General features: G+C 45.7%; 1 protein-coding gene across 1 annotated transcript in view; it reads left to right on the top strand.

Annotated features, from left to right (window-relative positions):
• LOC126504971 (maestro heat-like repeat-containing protein family member 7) overlaps positions 1-18,829 on the top strand; it is a 33,241-nt gene that overhangs the window by 9,566 nt on the left and 4,846 nt on the right. Inside the window, exons 8-17 of the mRNA XM_050147596.1 lie at positions 2,304-2,411; positions 2,885-3,020; positions 4,114-4,202; positions 5,518-5,667; positions 7,162-7,316; positions 14,148-14,292; positions 14,721-14,878; positions 15,323-15,460; positions 15,568-15,682; positions 18,627-18,767. Coding sequence (XP_050003553.1) covers positions 2,304-2,411; positions 2,885-3,020; positions 4,114-4,202; positions 5,518-5,667; positions 7,162-7,316; positions 14,148-14,292; positions 14,721-14,878; positions 15,323-15,460; positions 15,568-15,682; positions 18,627-18,767 — 1,335 coding nt within the window. The remainder of the gene's footprint in view (positions 1-2,303; positions 2,412-2,884; positions 3,021-4,113; positions 4,203-5,517; positions 5,668-7,161; positions 7,317-14,147; positions 14,293-14,720; positions 14,879-15,322; positions 15,461-15,567; positions 15,683-18,626; positions 18,768-18,829) is intronic.

The raw sequence follows: 18,829 nt of genomic DNA on the forward strand, positions 1-18,829 counted from the left end.
GGGGGGGGGAGAGAGAGAGAGGGAGAGAGAGAGAGAGAGAGAGAGAGAGAGAGAGAGAGAGAGAGAGAGAGAGAGAGGAGAGAGAGGAGAGAGATGAGGAGAAAGAGACAGAGAAGGGGGGAAGCAGAGAAGTGGGGAGAGAGGCAGAAGCGAAGCTGCCTCTCCCAGAGGAAGATGGAAAAAAGAGCAAGCTCAGGCCAGAAGCTGGAGATCAGCCTGCCTCAGCGGATGGGGGAGGGAGCGGAGTGGGAGTGGGCGTGGCTTGTCTCTTAAAGAGACAGAAAACCATAACACTAGCTTCCCGGGTTTAATGGTTTCCTTCACTGCCTAAGCTTGCCTCTCCTGGAACTTGCTTTACTTGCTTTGTGGACCAGGATGGCCTGGAATTCTGAAATCTTCTCGGTTTAGTCTCCTGGGTGCTGAGATTAAAGGTGTGTCCCAACACACCAGGACCTAAGCTTCTCTTTAGTTCCTTTTCACAAATTAAAAGCTTAGCTGGGTGGGGGCTCGCCCTGAGGTAAGCACTCTCTTTATTCCATTTAGCATCAGACTTTTCTTTAATCTGTGAGTCATTTTATATGCCACAAAATTTGGATTATATTTACCACTTCATTTAGAATCTTTTGTATAAAATTATGGTAACATACTGCATCATAATTTGTTTTAATTTAACTCTGAACTATAGAATAACACTAAAGATCACTGGAAGGAAAAAGCTACGTAAAAACCATATATAAAGAATTTAGAATGGAGTTTCCCTAAACAGAGGGATAATGCCTCTATCAGACACCATGGGCTATCAAACTTTAAAAAGCCCAGCTTCAGGTGTATAGTTACCTCCCTTTAAGATATCGATCAAGAGTACTCCATGAATCCTTCAAACAATGCAGGCAACTTCTCTTGCCCGTGACTGCCCAGCAGAACTCGAGGGTAAGACCCTAGTGGGAAAACACTGTATACTTGAGTCACTGGGCGTGAAGAAATAAAGCAGGCACTGGCCTGGAAGTTCCCTTCCTATTGGCTGGGTTTCAGAGCTCAGGCTTGTCTTGCGCTCACAGCAGCCCTCCTGCCTCTGTCTCCTGAATGCTAGGGTACGTGTGTGAGCTGCCCAGCCCAGCTGAATTGTAGATTTTAAGTATACATCTACTACAAGTCTGAATTTGTATTGGATACCAGATATCGGTAGCTCTCCCTCTCTCTCTTTCTCTCCCTCTCTCTCTTTCTCTCTCTCTCATCTTCTCCATCCCTTTCCCTCCCCACCCCGTCTGTCTGTCTCTCTATTTCTCTCTTCCTCTCTCATCCTCCCCTTCCTTTCCTTCTCCTACCCCCTCCCCCTCCTTCTCTCTGTCTCTGTCTCTCTCTATTTCTCTCTTCCCCTCTCTCTCATCCTCCTCCTCCCTCTGTTTCTCTCTAATGCTAGGAACTGAATCCAGGTCCTCAGGCAAATGCTGTATCACTGAGCCACAGATCCAACCCATCCAGTCTCTCTCTCTCTCTCTCTCTCTCTCTCTCTCTCTCTCTCTCTCTCTTTCTCTCTCTCTCCCTCTCTCCTTTACAGCCCCTGATTTTTCCTATTTATTTTTAGTTTTTAATTTAATTGACTTATTTATTTATTTATTTATTTATTTATTTATTTTTTGAGACAGAGTTTCTCTGTGTAGCTCTGGCTGTGGTAAACTCACTCTGTAGACCAGGCTGGCCTCCAACTCAGAAATCCAACTCAGAAAGGAACTGTGGTGGGATTAAAGGCATGTACCACCACCACCCAGGCTTCCCCCCCCCCTTTTTTTTTTTTTTAAAAAATGGCCATGATAGGGAGAAAGGGTCCTGTCCCTCGGCTCTGACCCCAAAAGTAAGCTCCAAGCAGGACAAAGGCCCCTTTTCACTGGTGGGACCTCGAACTCAAACAGCTATAAAAATCCCATCCCACAGGACTGCGGGAGGACGCTGTGAGTTCTTGTCCACAGAGCCCTGACTGGAAGCACAGTATTATCAAGCCATAGCAACCACTGGCTCTGAATTCACCCTTCAGAGAACACTTCTCTGGCTTAGCGGGTGGGGGCGATGTGTCTTCCATTTCTTCCTGCTCCTCTTGGCTGTCGAAGCTGCGCCTTGCTCTCCCTGGAACTATCGCCCAGGTGAAGAGGCTCAGAACGGATTGAGTGAATGATAACTCGTCTTTCCAAGTTCGCGGCGTCGCGATGCTCCTCCGTGACTGCTGTAGAGTCCTCTGTCGGTCTTTTCTGGCGAGGAAGGCAGTGCTGCTCCACGGCCGCGTTGATGCGTCTCTGTCCCATCCGCAGATCATCTTACCTTGGTTAATGATGACCGACAAAGTGCACGAACAGACCCGAGCCTTGGGCACCATCTCCCGACTGCTGAGGTTTATTTGCAATTTCTCGGAACTATCAGTGAGTATTTGAGGTCGCTCGTGGCAAGGCAGACCCAGCAGGCCTTGCTTCTCTGTACAGTGCCTCTGGTTGAACCCGGCTTCTGCAGGAGCCACTGGAGGGCAGGTAGACAGAGTATGTCCCACTTTTCTGCTCCAGTGTATTTCTGTCCCTGAGGACCAAGAGACTTGATTTGTTTTTTGGTTTCTCCTGGATCTAATGAGCTCCAATAAGCCTGGTTGGGGTCCTTGGCCTAGACAGCCGATGGAGACCTAGTGCCCACTGGGTAAGGTGTTTCAGGGCTTTATCTGTTCCTTTCCTTATTGTTGGCTAGGGATGCTTTCCTTGGCCAGGACAGTGTGGGGTAGGGAGGCATGGGGCACACAGAGGCAATGATAGAAGAATGTGGAAGGAAGAAGAAATTTGGGGTGGGGGACCTTCGGGGAGAGAAGCTGCCTCGGGATGATGTGGTGACCATTTCTGCTTCCCGTCAGCACATGGTATCGTTCTCCATAATCGGGAGGCTGATCGGGACCTTCAGCATCTTCTGCCTGGATCCCAACCAGGATGTCAGCTCAGGAGCGCTGGAGGCCCTGTATTACTTGTTCACCATCCTTGTGCTTCAGAGAAGTAAGTGGGCGGCAGCTGGGTGGACGCCTGCAGCTGGACCCACTGAGCTGGTGGAGATCTGCATTGCTTCAGATGTACCCCCAAAGCTGGGCCCTCTAGCGGGCGCACCTGAGAGGGGCCAGGATATGCCATGATGCAAGGAGGCCAGCTGATCAGTGGATCAAACCTAGAAACTTTACTTGGATAAATGCCAGCCCCATCCCTGATATTATGTCCTTTTCAATGACATTCTTGTGAGGGGGCAGCTAAGCTTACTTATGGGGGTCCACTTGGCACCTCAGTATTTCCTAGATGTCCCCTCCCAACCGTATTTGTAACACTAGGAAGTAAGCATCTTTTCTTGGGGAACAAATGTGGGGATATTTTTCTTTTCATATTTTTTTAATTAAAAAATTTACTTTTTATTTTACATACCAACCCCAGTTCTTCCTTCCTCCCCTTCTCCTGCCCCACAACTCCCTCCCCTTCCCACCTCCATCCACTCCTCAGAGCGGGTATGGCCTTCCTTGGAGAGTCAACAAGGTCTGGGATACCAACTTGAGGCAGAACCAAGTCCCTCCCTCCATACCAAGGCTGAGCAAGGCATCCCACCCCAGGGAATGGGCTCCAAAAAGCCAGTTCATACATCTGGGATAAGTCCTGGTGTGACTGCCAGCCATCCCACCCACAACAGATCAAGCACATAACTGTCACCCACATTCAGAGGGTCTAGTTTGGTCCCATGCAGGTTCCCCAGCTGTCAGTCCAGAGTCTGTGAGCTCCCACTAGCTCGGGCTGGCTGTTCTATATCAAACAGTCATGATCACAGAGGTACCAAGGTACCCCCCCCCAAAGGCAGTTTCTTGTGATTCAATGGGGGTGACTTGAGTCCACATCTGGTTGTGGTACAGGAATAGGGGCCAGCTTGAGTCCCAGCCCACATCCTCCCTTCGCCCTTCACTTAAATGCTAGAGAACCCCCTTTATTCTTTGGGGCGAGCACTGTTTAATCCGTTTGTCTCTATTGCTCTCAGAGACCTGGAGGAGGGATGGGAGTGTGGGTTCCTTTTCCTCTGATGAGGCTTAGCCCCTTATTTGCTCCTTTTGGATTGGAGGTGTCAGACCAAAGACAGAGACGATCCTGAAGGACTTACAGAAGCATTTCCGTGGCAACTGGCTGGCGAACATGCAGAACCTCACACTGGTAACCCAGATGCCCACCGTGCACGGGATGCCCAGAGTGGGAGGGTTAGTAGGTCATAGAGGGGTCTGGGTCATGGATTATAGAAGTCCTAACTGCAACAAACAGAAGTGCTTACAAATCCAAGTTCTCAGGGACAGGAGGCTAAAGGTGTAAGGTGCGTTCTAGTGACACTTAGCTGTGTGAAGTTTGAGGTCACCAGGGGGTTTAGAAGGCAGGGCTGGTGTCTCCAGGCTCAGCCAACCCAGATGGCCTCGGGCAGCTATCTGGGATGTGTCCTTTGTTCCTTCTGTCCCTCCCTCCCCATGTCCAATGCCACACCACATCTGACTGCTCTGCCTCCTGAGTAGCTAGCTCTGCAACCTGCCCACCCCGCTGCAGCCCCACGCCACCGTTCTGAGTCCCCATCACTTCTCGCCTGGTCCATACAGTAGCCTCTTACCGAAGGCTCCATTTCAGTCATCTTTTCTGCCAGGCCTTTTCCACATTTCTAAAACACAAACCTTCAACTGCGCACAAACTCCCCATTGGCTTTCTCTGAAGTCTGAACCTCCTAAGGTGGTCCCCTAGGACCTTGACGGTCTGGTTTCTCGCCTGCCCTGCCCTGCCTTGTCCTTACTCAGTCTCCTCATCCTGCTGGCTCCAATCTTCCATGTGAGACACAGCAGTCACACTGAGGGCCTTCCTGCCCCCAACCTTCACACATTCTGCCTCACTTCTGGAACTTCGTCCCCGTTTTCGTCGGTGCTGTACTCCAGGAAGTCTTTTCAGTCTTCGGGGCTAGCTTCAGCGCCCTGCCACAGCCACTCTTAGCATTTTTCTCCACACCGTCTTCCCTCTGTCCTAACCCTGGATGACGGTGAGTACACAGAAGGCAAAGATATCGAGCATCATTTTATCCAGTCCTCCCTAGATCCCAACAATGGAGCCACACACAGAGTTGGCACCAGTATTGCTTGACCCCAATGGGCTTCATGTTTGCAGATTCCTATGTGAGGCAGGTCTGGCTTTCTACTTCCTTGGCAAGGCTGTACAGTCACTAGGCATAGAACATGCTTCCAGTGGGCTCGCCTAACTGCATTTCAAGTTTAGAAATAAAAAAGGCCTTTGGTATCATCCTCTGTGTCACACTGTCTAAACTATTGCTCTTGCTTGGGGACATCAGGGGTTGGTAACGCATTAGAGTTGACCTCAAATCAGAGATGCTCCCTAGGCTGCCTCCTAACGGAAGCCTGTCTGATGGGTCTCTGTGGATGCCTGAGGTTTCGGGGCAGTCTTCGAGCGGATGCTGGAATGGAGAGTCCCGTTCTTCTTTCAGTTCTTCAGGAAATACCTGACCCCTGTAGAGAGGGCCGATGTGATCATGGTGGCCATGGAGGCCATGACCAGCGGCAGCACAAATAATGTCTTAGCAGCCTCTAAGACATTGAAGGTCATTCTGAAGTACCCTCTTGAAGAAATTGCCAAGGTAGGCGCTGGTGGACACACTGCTTCGATATCTTTCTGTCCTGTTTGGGGTTCTTGATCAATTTCCTATCCACTTGAGCGTAAGGAATCCCAAGTGCCTTAACTCGGAAGGGAAAAGTCTATATGGTGAGCTGTTTTTGCAGTAGTGCAAAAGGCATTTTTGTGGGGAAGAATGAGATAGGGATACAGAATCGGATGGGACTAATGTACCTGAGAGCCAGGCATGCAAGGGAAAGAGGGTAAAGACGCTTGTCACCCTCTTAGACACAGCTCTCGAAATGTAGTTCTGTATTGTCCCCTGGCTTGTGTTCGGTTCTCGGCACCCCACGAAGAAGCAGCTCTCCGTCTTTTGTCAATTTTCTCCCATTACACCGAGTTATTGCAGCCTTGGTTCATGGCGTAAGCCAAGGATGAGAACACACCATGTTATACCCAAACTCCAACCGAGACAGGTTTTCATTACTTTAGTCATAGCTTTTTATTTGCAAACTACTTCCTTAAAAAGAATTAAAATCAGACTGGACAGAGAGTTCAGTGGTTAAGAGCAAGTTCTGCTCTTCCAGAGGACCCAAGTTCGGTTCCCAGCTCCCGTATCGGGCAGCTCATTTCTGTAATTCCAGCTCCAGGGGATCCTTTGCTTTTAGCCTCCAGAGTCACTGCACGTGCACACAATTAATATAAAATAAGAAAGGCTCAAAGAGGCCATAAGCCTTGGAGATCGAAGTTTCTGGACTTCGTGCATGACAGATAATGGTCTAGCACAGCGGTTCTCAACCTTCCTATGCTGTGACCCTTTTAGTACCGTTCCTCGTGTTGTGGTGACCCCCAGCTATGACATTATTTTCGTTGCTACTTCATAACTGTAATCTTGCTACTGTTACAAATAGGGATGTCAGTATCCTGTTATGCAGGATATCAGATCTGTGACCCCTGTGAAAGGGTCATTCAGTCGCCAAGGCTGAGAAGCGCTGTTCCAGTCTGTGCAGGTGTGCTAACTCTGACGCTGAGGGAGATAAAATCACCCCTTTTGTTTTCTAAGTGAGAACAGAAAACGCAGGGAAGATAAAAATCATCCTCTAAGTCACAAAGGTAACTTTGGAAGCGTCTTTCAAATCCAAAGCTTCAGAGCCCATGCCATGCAACACGAAGCAGCCTCTGCTCCATAAGCCAGTAAACAGAAGAGCTAGCCAGTCCCTCCCTCCCTAGAGAGGCAACACCTTGTCCTACAGTCCTCTCTTCCACTTCCCAAGTCATTCTTCCTTCATTCTTCCTGCCATGTGTTCCAGACCTGGTATGGCCCTTCATAGCTGCTTTCTATCTGCCCCTCTGAAGGTCTGGAGGCCACAGGTCCACAGTCCTCCGGGAGTGGCTGGCCAGGGCCGAGTGCTGCAAACGGGTGTGCTCTGGCCTGACACTGAGCGCTATGCTGTTTGCTACTTCAAATGGTGATTCCCACTCTCAAAACAACCAATGCCCCTCCCCCCTGTTCTTTCAGGTGCCAGAAATCATCCAGTTAATTTGCTTCCACATAGACAGAGTCACCGATAAAGCTGCCCAGAGTACCATAAGGAAGACCTTCCACTTGCTGGTCCAGTCTCACACAGACGAGGTCATCCTGACGCTGTACAAGACAGAGGACCCGTCACAGAGGTTACCCATCCCCTCAGCTACACATTTACAGGCCGCTAGTTGTCCTTTTAACGGGATATCTGTGTGTGCACGCATATGTCCAAATGTGGCTGCAGGTGTGTGCAGATGTGCACACGTGTGTGCAGAGGCCAGGGGTGAGGTCAGGAGTCTTCCTCAGCCACATCGCATCTTACTTTTCAGAGACAAGGTTTCTCACAGAATCTGGAGCTCACCAGTTCAGCCCCAGGGACTTGACCCTCTGCCTCCCGGTGCTGGGGTTATGGACGGGTGCCGCTGCATGCCACTTTGTGTGGATGCTGGAGCTCCAAATGCATCTCCCCAGCCCCAGCTTATGCTTAAAAATCTACTCAAGATTGAATATCTTCTTATTTATTTGGATCAGAGTGATTCTAAGAGTTGTCTGCCATACTGCAGAAAATCTTTTTGTTTGTTTGTTTGTTTGAGACCTGGTTTCTATGTGTATCTTTGGCTGTCCTGGAACTCACTTTGTAGACCAGGCTGGCCTCAAACTCACAGAGACCCTCCTGCCTCTGCCTTCCAAGTTCTGGGATTAAAGGCGTGTGCCACCACACCTAGCTCTTATTGCAGAAAATATTGGAAGCATATATAATTTAGAGAATGCCAAAAAAATAATGTTTTAAATATCAGCCAATAGAACCTTCTGTTATCATTTGGGTATAATTTATGAGTTGTCTACCTTCTGAAAGCAGTTTTTTTTTTTTTAAAAACTATGTACATAATGCATGCTATGTTATATTGTATATAACAAACATTATATATAACATATACTTATTATATATAATATATGTATAGTTAAGCCCATACTATATTTTCCAATTTGTGTGCTTTTTCATTTACTGTTTTATCTCAAAGTTTCCTAAATTATAACCATTTAATAAGTAAAAGTTTAATGGCTTCTTAATCTTATATTGTAAGGCTATATTGTATTACTGTTTTCTTTTTTAAATAAAAAAAATTAAAGTTTGTGGCATGTGCCTTTAATCCCAGCACTCCAGAGGCAGAGGCAGGTGGGTCTTTGTGAGTTCAAGGTCAGCCTGGTCTACAGAGGGAGTTCTAGGACAGCTAGGACTATTATACAGAGAAACCCTGTCTCAAAAACAAACAAAAAGTTAGCATATGTATAGCAAATTCACTTTTTAAACATATAGTTAGATGGATTCTCTAAAAGTCTGGTCACAATCATCACCACAACCATGATGGCGTGTCCATGGCTACCGGTCCTCAATTTCTAGGACCAGCCCCTTCCTGAACCCTCAATTGCTGGCAGCCACTGTCTGTCTTCTAGCCCCATCATTTTGCCTTTTTAGAGTGTTCTGTATCTACAACCATATAATATGTGGATGGCTTAGCAAGTGAAGGTTCTGCCCCCCAAGTCTGATGACCCAAGTTCAAACCCTGGGGCCCACATGGCATAAGGAAAAACAGATTCCTGCAAGTTGTCTTTTTTAAATTTAATTTAGTTTTTTTGAGTATGGGTGTTTTGTCTGCATGTATGTGTGGGCACAGTGTGCATGCCTGGAGCAAAGGCCAGGAGAAGGTGTTGGATTCCCTGGAACTGGAATTCAGATGGTTGTGAGCTGCTACGAGGGCTCTGAGGATTGATCCCAGGTATTCTGGAAGAGCAACCAGCGTTTTTAACTACTGAATCACTTCCTCAGTTCTGTAAATTGTCTTTTAACACACACACAAACACACACTCCCACACCTTTATTTTTAAGTAGTTTTAGTTCTATATATATATGTACATGTCTGTATGTGAGTTTGTGCACATGAGTATAATGCCCATAGGAGCCAGAAAAGGGCGTAAGATTCCCTGAAACTGGACTTGTAGGTGGTCATGATGCTGTCTGATGTGAGTACTGGGAACTGAGCTTGGGTCCTCTTCTAGAGCAGTATTTGCCCTAGATCTCTGAGCCATCTCTCCAACCCCCAACAAAAATTTAAAAATTAAGTATTTTTAAAAGTAAAAAAGAAAGTTTCTTTATATTTGTAGTTTGATAAGAGTGTTTATCACAAATGCATATTAAATTTAGTTAAAATTTTTATTGCATCTATTAAAGTGATTGTAATTTTTCTTTTTCATCCTGTTAATGTAACAAATTGTACCTTTTGGACTAAAGGTCTTTGCTCTTCTTTTTTTTTAATTGTAGCTAATATATCTAAAATAAGTTTCTTTTTATTTAGAATATAGCTAAATCTTTGAGATATTTGGCTATTGTATGTATTTGTATTATTCCTTTTGTTTTGTGGTTGTGGGGATCCACCTGAGAGCCTCATGCATGTTGGATAAACACTTTACCACAAAGCTAGACCATGCGTTTTCATCCAATCTAAAAATTCATGCCTTTTAATTTGTATATTTAGACCATTTACAATTAATGTAATTAATGGTTTATTTGGATTTATGCACCATTCTGTGATTTGTTTTCTGTCTCTCTGTCTATTATAGTTTATAGTCTCCTTTTCTTCATCTTTTTTAATTATTTTAGTTCTTTCATATATTCCATTTCTCTTTTCTTTCATTTTTTTGTTTTTGCTTTTCAAGACAGAGTTACTCTGTGTAGCGTTTGGAGCCTACCATGGAACTCGCTCTGTAGACTAGGGTAGGCTCAAATGTACAGAGATCCACCTCTCTCTGCCTCCTGAGTGCTGGGATTACAGGCATGTGCCACCACCACCTGGCTCTATTTTTCTTTACACACTCATTGGAGCAGATTTTACCTTTAACTTACTAGATAATTATGAATGTATATGGCCACACTCAGTCTAATAGCTAATATCTATAACTTTAGGGAAGGAAGATAGAGGAACTCCCTTTGCCTTCTTGCTTCATCTGATAGCTGTCATTCACCTTGCACTTACGTATACTGAGAAAACTGCCAATAGCTACAGTTTTCCTTTTCAACAGTCATGTATATTTCTTTCATTTGTTTGGTTTGGCTTTCTGAGATAGGGTTTCCGTGTGTACCCTTGGCTATCCTGGAATTCACTCTGCAGACCAGGCTGACCTCAAACTCACAATGATCCACCTGTCTCTGCCTCCTGAGTGCTGGGATTAAATGCATGTGCCACCACTGCCCAATAGTCATGTATATTTTTAAACTAAGTGGAGAATGAACCATTACAGTTACTCAAATATTTGCTATTTCTGTTGCTTTTTATTCAAGTGCCTACTTCACTATAATAAAATTTCTCCTCAGCTAAAATCTTTTTATTAAAATTCACCAAGAGCATATCTTTGGGTAATAACTTCCCTTAGTTTTCATTCATTTGAGACTGTTTCCTATTGTACCTTCATCTTAAAAGATTATTTTCACTGGATACAAAATCTGGGCTGACACTCCTGTCCCTTCCCCACATGGCTTCCTTTGTCTCAGGATTCCTTGAGCCTTCTCTCTACCTGAGTACTTGAGGGTGACGGTGGGGTTGTGTTGGTTTGCACACAGAACTGGGGAAATCCTTCACTTACTGCCTCTGAAGGATCCCTTCCAAGTCTTTTAAACTCTCTTTGTTGATATATAGCACAGTTATCAGGGCCAAAATTGAGCCAGGGGACAAGGACAACACCAGGGAGGTTAACTAGGCTGCGGTCCAGCAGTGGAGGCCTTAGGAGGTTTAGACAAGGCCCTGATAGTTGACTACAGCTCCTCAGACCCAAGTTAAAATAATAAAACAGGCCCTCAGCAACAGTAGTGATGTCTTCCTTACCCTACCCACAAGTCACATGTCTCTGTGTTCCAGCCAGCCAGTTTCCAGTCTGCAGCTCCTCCAGAGTCACCGAGAAGGATTTGAAAAGAACAAAGATCTACTCACACTGTCTGACTCACAGGGTCCCATTTTCCCACTGCTGGGGGCCGGGGGTGGGGGGGGATGACAGAATTTCACCCAGAGGGTCTGTTCCCTGTGTCTGGTGCACAGTTTTGCTCTGGGGTCATCTGTAGGTCAAAGTTGGGAGATAAAAGAGAAAAAACAAAATCGGGATTCTTACTCAGTGGAGTTCTGCATTTTGGCTTCAGTCTCCAATCTGCCTGTTTTTATTAATCTTTCAGGATCTAATCAAATTCAAGTTTTGGAAATTAGATTGAGATAGTTGATAGTATTATTCGAGGCTCTGTATCCTCATTGATCTTTCTGTGTAGCTGTCAATCACGGAGAAAGGGGTGACGGAAGTCCTGTGTTTTCAAGTGTCTGTTGTTCTAATCAGTGGGAGAGCTAGGCTAGGGTGGGCTGCTCATTCTTGGTGGGCAACAGAAACTAAAATTGCTTATTATTAATTTCTAATAAATGTTCTCATCATGGTAAGGGAGTGTCTATTTTATACTGCTAATTACAACAGACAAACAAAAACAGAAAACAAGAATCAACTTTAAATTTCACCAAATACCCAATGACATACCAGTACAGATCTTTAACAATTTAGTCCCCAAGTGTTAGTTATTTTGATCAATTTCTTCTTTTTAAATAATGACTGGGGAGAATGACCTCCTTTTAAGATTTAGATTTTTAATACTTATGGATTAGTAAGATATAGTTGTCAATTTTGACGTATTTTGAATAAATATGAAAAAATAAATGTTTTTTACTACATGCAAAATTATTATACAAGAGTGGTTATAATGTGTTAGTAAACTATTTACATGTGAATGTATTTATATTTACTTAATCTGTTAAATTCTTGATATTGTGTTCCTAGGTTTATCCAGTTTGTTAGAGCTGGGTATTAGCCCCCTGGATTGTCTACAATTTTATAATATTTCATTATGCCATTGTCCCACACTTTGCCTTACCCATTCCTTTGCTGACAGTCATTTGCTGTTATTATGGGACAGTTGCAACATTCTTATTCCGACACCATGTTTAGATCTATGGGTGGGGGTGCCTTCCCTTCTCCGCATCCCATGCTTCCCTTGTTAAACAGGTTTCCTTCTTCCTCTAAGGCTGCCCTTTAATTTATCCTCAGTAAGAATCTGACCATCGGCCCATCCATTTGTTCATTCAGGCCATCTTCCTTAAACAAGAGACTTCCTGTGGAACTTGCAGGTTGAGGTTTTTTTGTTGTCCAACCTTGGAAGGCCTGACCTCTCGTCTCCTGCTGTCCACGGGTGCTGTTAGGAAGGAGCGGTCAGCCTAACTGCCCTCCGTCAGAGAATGGCCAGTCTTCCCTCTGCCTTTGTCCCTAGAGCACACGTCATGCCACGTTGCCAGCAGTGAAATTCTGTTTTTGAAAAATATTTTTAGTATGTGAGCATGTATGGATGTGTGTGCATGTGTGTGCTGTGTGTGAATGTGATATGTTTGTGTGTGTGGCGGGGTGTAGACCAGACGACAACTTGCATGATTGCAGGAGTTAGTTTTCTTCCTTCGCATCGTGGGCCCTAGTGATAGAAATCAGCTGGTCAGGTTGGGGTGAGCGCCTTCACCTGCTGAACCATCCCTGAACATTTTTCTTTGCCTCTTATCATCTTTTTTTTCCATTTATGCCTTGATTTCTTCTTTTCTTTTCTTTCTTTCTTCTTTTCCTTTTTTGAGATAGAGTCTATACTGGCTGTCCCAGAACTCACTCTGTAGATGAGGCTAGGCTTGAACTCACAGAGATCCACCTGCCTCTGCCTCCTAAGTGCTGGGATTAAAGGCGCAGGCCATTCATTACTCCTGGCTCTTCTGATGTTTCACAAAGTCCTAGGTGACTTTAGGAGGATATTAAATGGAGTTGATTAAAACCTGATTGTAGGGCAGTAATAGTACCTTTAAGCCCAGCACTTGGAGGGCAGAGGCAGGAGGATCTCCGAGTTCAAGGTTAGCAGAAGCTTACAGAGTGAGCTCCAGGACAGCCAGAACAGAGAAATCCTGTCTCAGAAAACCAAAAGAACAAAACCAACACCCCTCCACTTTATTATTTATAGAAAATATTTTTTTTAGACATTTACCTTTGTTTTGCCTGTGGTTTTGTCAGATCCAGATGTGCAAAGATATGCTAGGTGAAAACAAAGATGTCTGTTAGAGTCTCTGCAGAGAACAGGGTGGTGGGAGACTGAATGGGGCTGTGACGGGAAGAAGGGAAGCCACCAGCCCTGCCTCAAAGTGCTGCGATTGCAGTAGCATTCCAGGAGGAGGCTGGAAGATTCTCTCTCTCTCTCTCTCTCTCTCTCTCTCTCTCTCTCTCTCTCTCTCTCTCTCTCCCCCCCCTCTTTCCCTCCCTCCCTCCTTCCTTCCTTTCTTTCTTCCTTCCTTCCTTTCTCCTCTTTTTCCTTCACTTCCTCCTCTTCTTGGGTGAGGAGAGGGGTAGTCTGTAACCAAGCTGACCTCAAACTACCTGTGTGGTTAAGAATGACCATGAACTCCCGATCTTCCTGCCTCCACCTCCCAAGTGCTGGTATTATGGGTGATATTATGGGTATGTGAACAACCACACCAAATTAGTAGTGGCAGGGATTGGCCCTAGGATCACACATACTAGGCAAGCACGCAACCAACCGAGCTGCATCCCCAGCCCCAGATGCAGGGTTGCTGATAAAGCCACAAGGTTAGGACTTGACCTGATGTTCTCAAGGGCCCTCCACAAGCTTGGTCTTAGATGTTTTCAGGCCCATGGGTGAAGTGAATATTTTCCTGTTTGCCTATATTTGACGACCACAGGACAGGGAAGCCTTGAGGTGATGAAGTAGCAGAAAGAATGGAAAGAGAAGTGGCAGGACAGGACGGAAGCGGGGAGCTGGGCCTGGGCTAAGGAGCTGAGAGCCCTTCTGGAAAGCAACGTAGCTCAGCGGAAAACGGGTTGCCTGTAACTGTTGGTGGCTTCTGTCTCTACAGAGGGACAAAGAATTCCTGGGAAATCCTGGATTCCTTTCCTAAAGGTTACCAAGTGATCATGAAATATCTGCTACAGAAGCTGATTTCACCCCAGACACACACAGACCAGAAGACCAGCCATGGAACAGAGCTCTCAACACTGATTGTATGGAGGGGCAGGTGGAGGGCTGGGAGCTGGGAAGAAACACATGGGGATTTCTGCTGGGCTAGCCTGGGCTCTATGGACTAGTACCATTTCGGGACCCAAGTCTCGTTCTAACAGCAGCGTCTCCAGGTTGGGTTAGAAGGAGGGTTTCCAACCAACTGACTTAGCTAAAACAGAAGAGTTAGATTCTAGTTTTGAATATGGGGGTGCAGTGAGGGGAGACAAACATCCCGGGCCTGCCCGAATGCTCAACGACGCTAAGAAACTAAAGCAAGACCCATAGTTACAAGAGCACATAAGGCATTCCAGAAGCAGCCTGGCGGAAGTCGGCTCAGTCTTCACTCGCTGGCAACACCGGCGACCGCGCCGGGCAGGCCTATCCGGGTGCTAGGAACTATGAGTATGGCATCGCACTCTCCCCACTCCAGGTCACCAGGGCCATCCATGAGCTGCTGCTGATCCCGAGCCAGCAGTCGGAGGTGCAAACCTTCTTCGCCTCCCTGTTCGTGGTACTGCTTTTCCAGATCTCTTTCCTGGTGACTAACGAGAGCCCCGAGAGCCAGGACAAGCTGCATGAAACTGTTAGGTACCCTGCCTGGATCCTGGGCCAGTGTGCCAGGGACTGTGATCTGTATGCTAGCATCTTGGCGCGCCGCTAGCTTGGCCCTTTCCCATCCTCCACACTTACTTTATCCCTCATACATCAACTCAAGAAACCTTCCTAGGTTTTCTTGAAAAAAAAAAAAAAAAACTTGTAAAAGTGGCCGCCTACATGGATGCAGTTTCTGTACTACAATAAAGTCAAAACAAGACTGCTGGGCCACAGATCTAGATTGCATTTCCCCGGCCTCTGCAGGCTTCCTGTACCGCCTGGGAGACCCCTCAGCTTTTGTTTGCATCAATTGCGAAATGTACTTGGTCTGTGAACATCCCGTGACCAGGTTCATAATTCACAGTGGGAATCCCATGGGAGGTTAGGAGGCCAACGGTGTGGCTGGCAATGATGCCCTGCCTCCTTCTCTGCCCTCAGTTCTTCCATAGAGGCCATGAAGACCTTACTGCGGAGCTCGGGGTACATAGAACACATGTCTTATATTCAGACCCTCAGGGGCTGGGAACTGGTTGTCAGCCCTGAAAGTCACTATGAAGGAGTCACTCTGCTGGCCAGGTAAGCGGGCATCCAGTCCCTGGGCAGGCAACCTGCTACGACTTTGATCTTGTCCCGTGGCTCGGAATAGGGTCTTCCCTATTCTGAGCGCCCTATTGTTATCTCAGGTCCCTGGTCGTCAAGAACTGTTGGCACAATCGCCCTGTCTTCAGTTTCCTCATCAAGACCCTTGAGGACTCAAACTGTGCCAATTACTTGACAGCCCTGGTGTTTCTGACAGAGGTGACTAGAGACCATTGGACAGAGGGCAGTGGGGACAGCTTCCTGGGAAGCCAGTGCGCCCAGGGGACTCATCTAAAAGGTTCCAGAGGTAGAGAAGTGGCTTGGTTTACCCCTGTCCACAGATGAACTAGGGAAGACAGGAAAGAATTCTTTATTAGGTTTCATTGAGTCATAGGCCTTTATCCTCCTCAGATCAAGGCTTTGATTCTGCCCTGACCTTGTTGGGGACTAGTTTTCTCTCCTGCAGTTACTTCAGCTTTGACTAGCCACTCTGATTCACTCTATAAATCAGTCATCAGTCAGGGAAAATGTGCAGAAAATTTATAAATGTATCCAAATTCTATAAACCCATTGCGTGCCTTTGCTTGTATGAAGATGTGTGTGTGTGTATGTGAGCAAATGTGTGAGTGTGTGTGAGTGTGTATGTGAGTGCGTGAGTGTGAGTGCGTGTGAGACTGTGTGAGTGTGTATGTATGTGTATCTGTGTGAGTGTGTGTGTGTGTGTGTGAGAGAGAGTGTGTATTATGTGGGTGAGTGTATGTGAGTATGCATATAAGGTTAAATTAGTCTCTAATATTCTATGTTCTTTGTGTTGCATTTTAGTTTGTTTTTAAATTAACTTTTTAGTCAGGATTCACGGAAATGAGTTTCACTGGGACATTTTCATACATATACAGCATGTGGCTTTGTTCTTATTCACCCCCTCCACTTTCTCCCTATTCTCAACCACATGCCCTTTTTGAGACAGATTCTCACTCTGTAACCCTGGCTGGCCTAGAACTTTCTATGTAGATCAGGCTAGCCTTAAACACACAGAGATCCAGACACAGATTGCTTCTGTGGTAGGATTAAAGGCATGCTCCACCATGCCTAGCCTCTTGCCCCTTTTGCTGGTCTCTTCTGTTTTCACCGCATGTTCTCCGTAAAACTCTAACAATAATGAGGTGTTTAACACAACGGTATTCCATAATGCATAGCATATTCTGCTTCTAATTTGAAACAAATGCAAACAATACTGCAGTAAACATCTCTGTGCACAATCTTTCCCGTATTATAGATGAGTGTCTTAAATAAGGATTCTAATAGTGGAAGTATGAATGCCAGAAGTGTGGGTGGCCTCTGTGACTTTTAATACTGATGTCCAAGTGTTTTCCAGTAAAGTTTATCACTTTATGCTTTCACCAGCCGGGGCTGGGCAGGTTTTGAAGTCTGCCTTACTAGTTTTAAATTAGCTTCTTTGAAAGTTCAAGTTACCTGATTTTGAAAGTTATTACACATATTTATTTGTTTGTGTGTGCATGGATGTGCAAGCACACATGTGAAGATCAGAGAACAGCATGCAAAAACCATTTCTGTCCTTCTACCATGTGGGTCCCAGGGGTTGAACTTGTATCTCAGGCTCAATAGCAAACACTTTTACCCACTCACCCACCTCACTAGCCCCAACCTACCTAAGAGAAGACGAAGATGACTTCTGAATATCAACAGAAGATAATACAATACCAATAATACTGGGACATAAACAGGGATCTTCATTCTAAGATGCTAGCAGACACTTGCTAAGTATGCTAAGGATTTTCTTGGAGAATGCAGGGGCCTAACTAGCTGAGGGGTGCGTTCATACAGCAGGTCTCTGTAGGCGGAGACTGCTCGTTCATTTCCCTGCTGTCCAGACCCGAAATAATCACACAGAAACTGTATTAGTTACAACACTATTTGGCCTATTAGTTTAGGTGTCTTATTAACTGACTCTTACATCTTAAATTAACTCATTTCTATTATTTTAGATTTTACCATGAAGTAATGAAATTATGTTATGGTGTGTGTGTGGGGGGGTCACCACAACATGAGGAACTGTATTGAAGGGTCGTGGCATTAAGAAAGTTGAGAACCCTGCTCTAGGGAGATGCTAAGCCTCACACCACCTTTTTCTGATGCTGGGTGCCTAGTTCTTCAGAATTGCTCTGGGGTGGGGTACAGGATTTAGTTTTCTCTAAGCTCCCGAGTTTACAGCTGTGATGTAGGCACAGCTGGTATTGGGGAACACTCTAGAAGTTCCTTCAAATGCTGTTGCCCAGCTGAGAAGAGCAGACGCCCACCCACGGAAGCAGTTGCAAGTTTCAGGCTGGAGTGGATTTAGCAAATTGTCTTCTAGTCCGAAGACGTAGGGTTCGGGAAGTTCTCCCTTATCTTCAAGTCTAATTCAATCAAGTTCTTGCCTCCTTTGCAAACTTCCATTCATGATGCTTTGTAGCTGCTTTCAGCCTGTGGCAATGCCACTCTTTCCTTGAAATATTCTCCAGGCAGTTCATGGTCATGTCTTGAAAGGCTCCCAGCATTATTCGTAATAGCCAATAACAACCTAGATGCCCCTCAGCTGAAGAATGGATTTTTAAAAAAAGGGTTACATTTACACAACTCAGCTGTAAAAAAATAAAATAAAATAAAACCAATCACATCATGAAATTTGCAGGCAAATGGATGGAACTAGACAAAACTACCCTGAGTGAGGTAACCCAGACTCAGAAAGACAAGCACGGTATGTGTCATAAGTGGATAAAAGAAAGCAAAGCAAAAGATAACCAGACTACAGTCCACAGCTCCAGAGAATTGGGAGCATAGGGGGCAGAGAGGAGGATGGAAGGGAAGAAGAGAGCAAGGAAGAGGGGTGGAAAAAATATATAGCTCAATAAAAACAAAACAGAACAAAAAGCTCCCCAGTGCTAGGGTCTGTGCCAGCTGTGTACGTTTCTCGTTGCTAACTCCCGTCATCCCTTCTCAAAGATGTCCGAGGAAGACTTGCGCCATGGATGAATGACAGGGTGTGAACTTGTCCTTTAAGCTCTTACCAAGGCTCTGAAAACGTTAGTGTACAACAAGACAGAATCTAGATTCAGTTGTTCCCTTGCCTGCCTTTCTGTTATTCTCAGTTTCCTCTCGCTAGCTGCTCCGCTGTCCAGACGTGGCAGGCATTGTGGATGAATTCTCCACCAAGGTTCTGGTGGATTGGTTCAAGCGCGAGGAGCCAGCCATAGACTATCTATTCCTGCAGATCACAGAGATCTTCACAAAGCACAAAAACACGGTGAAAATGGGAGAGGGGACAAGGGCATGTCACCCAGAGAAGGAACGGGTGGACCTGGAGAG

This window comes from Alexandromys fortis, unplaced genomic scaffold, assembly GCF_014885135.2.
Source record: "Alexandromys fortis isolate MF-2015 unplaced genomic scaffold, M_Fortis_MF-2015_v1.1 scaffold_58, whole genome shotgun sequence".
In the NCBI taxonomy this organism is placed as follows: domain Eukaryota; kingdom Metazoa; phylum Chordata; class Mammalia; order Rodentia; family Cricetidae; genus Alexandromys; species Alexandromys fortis.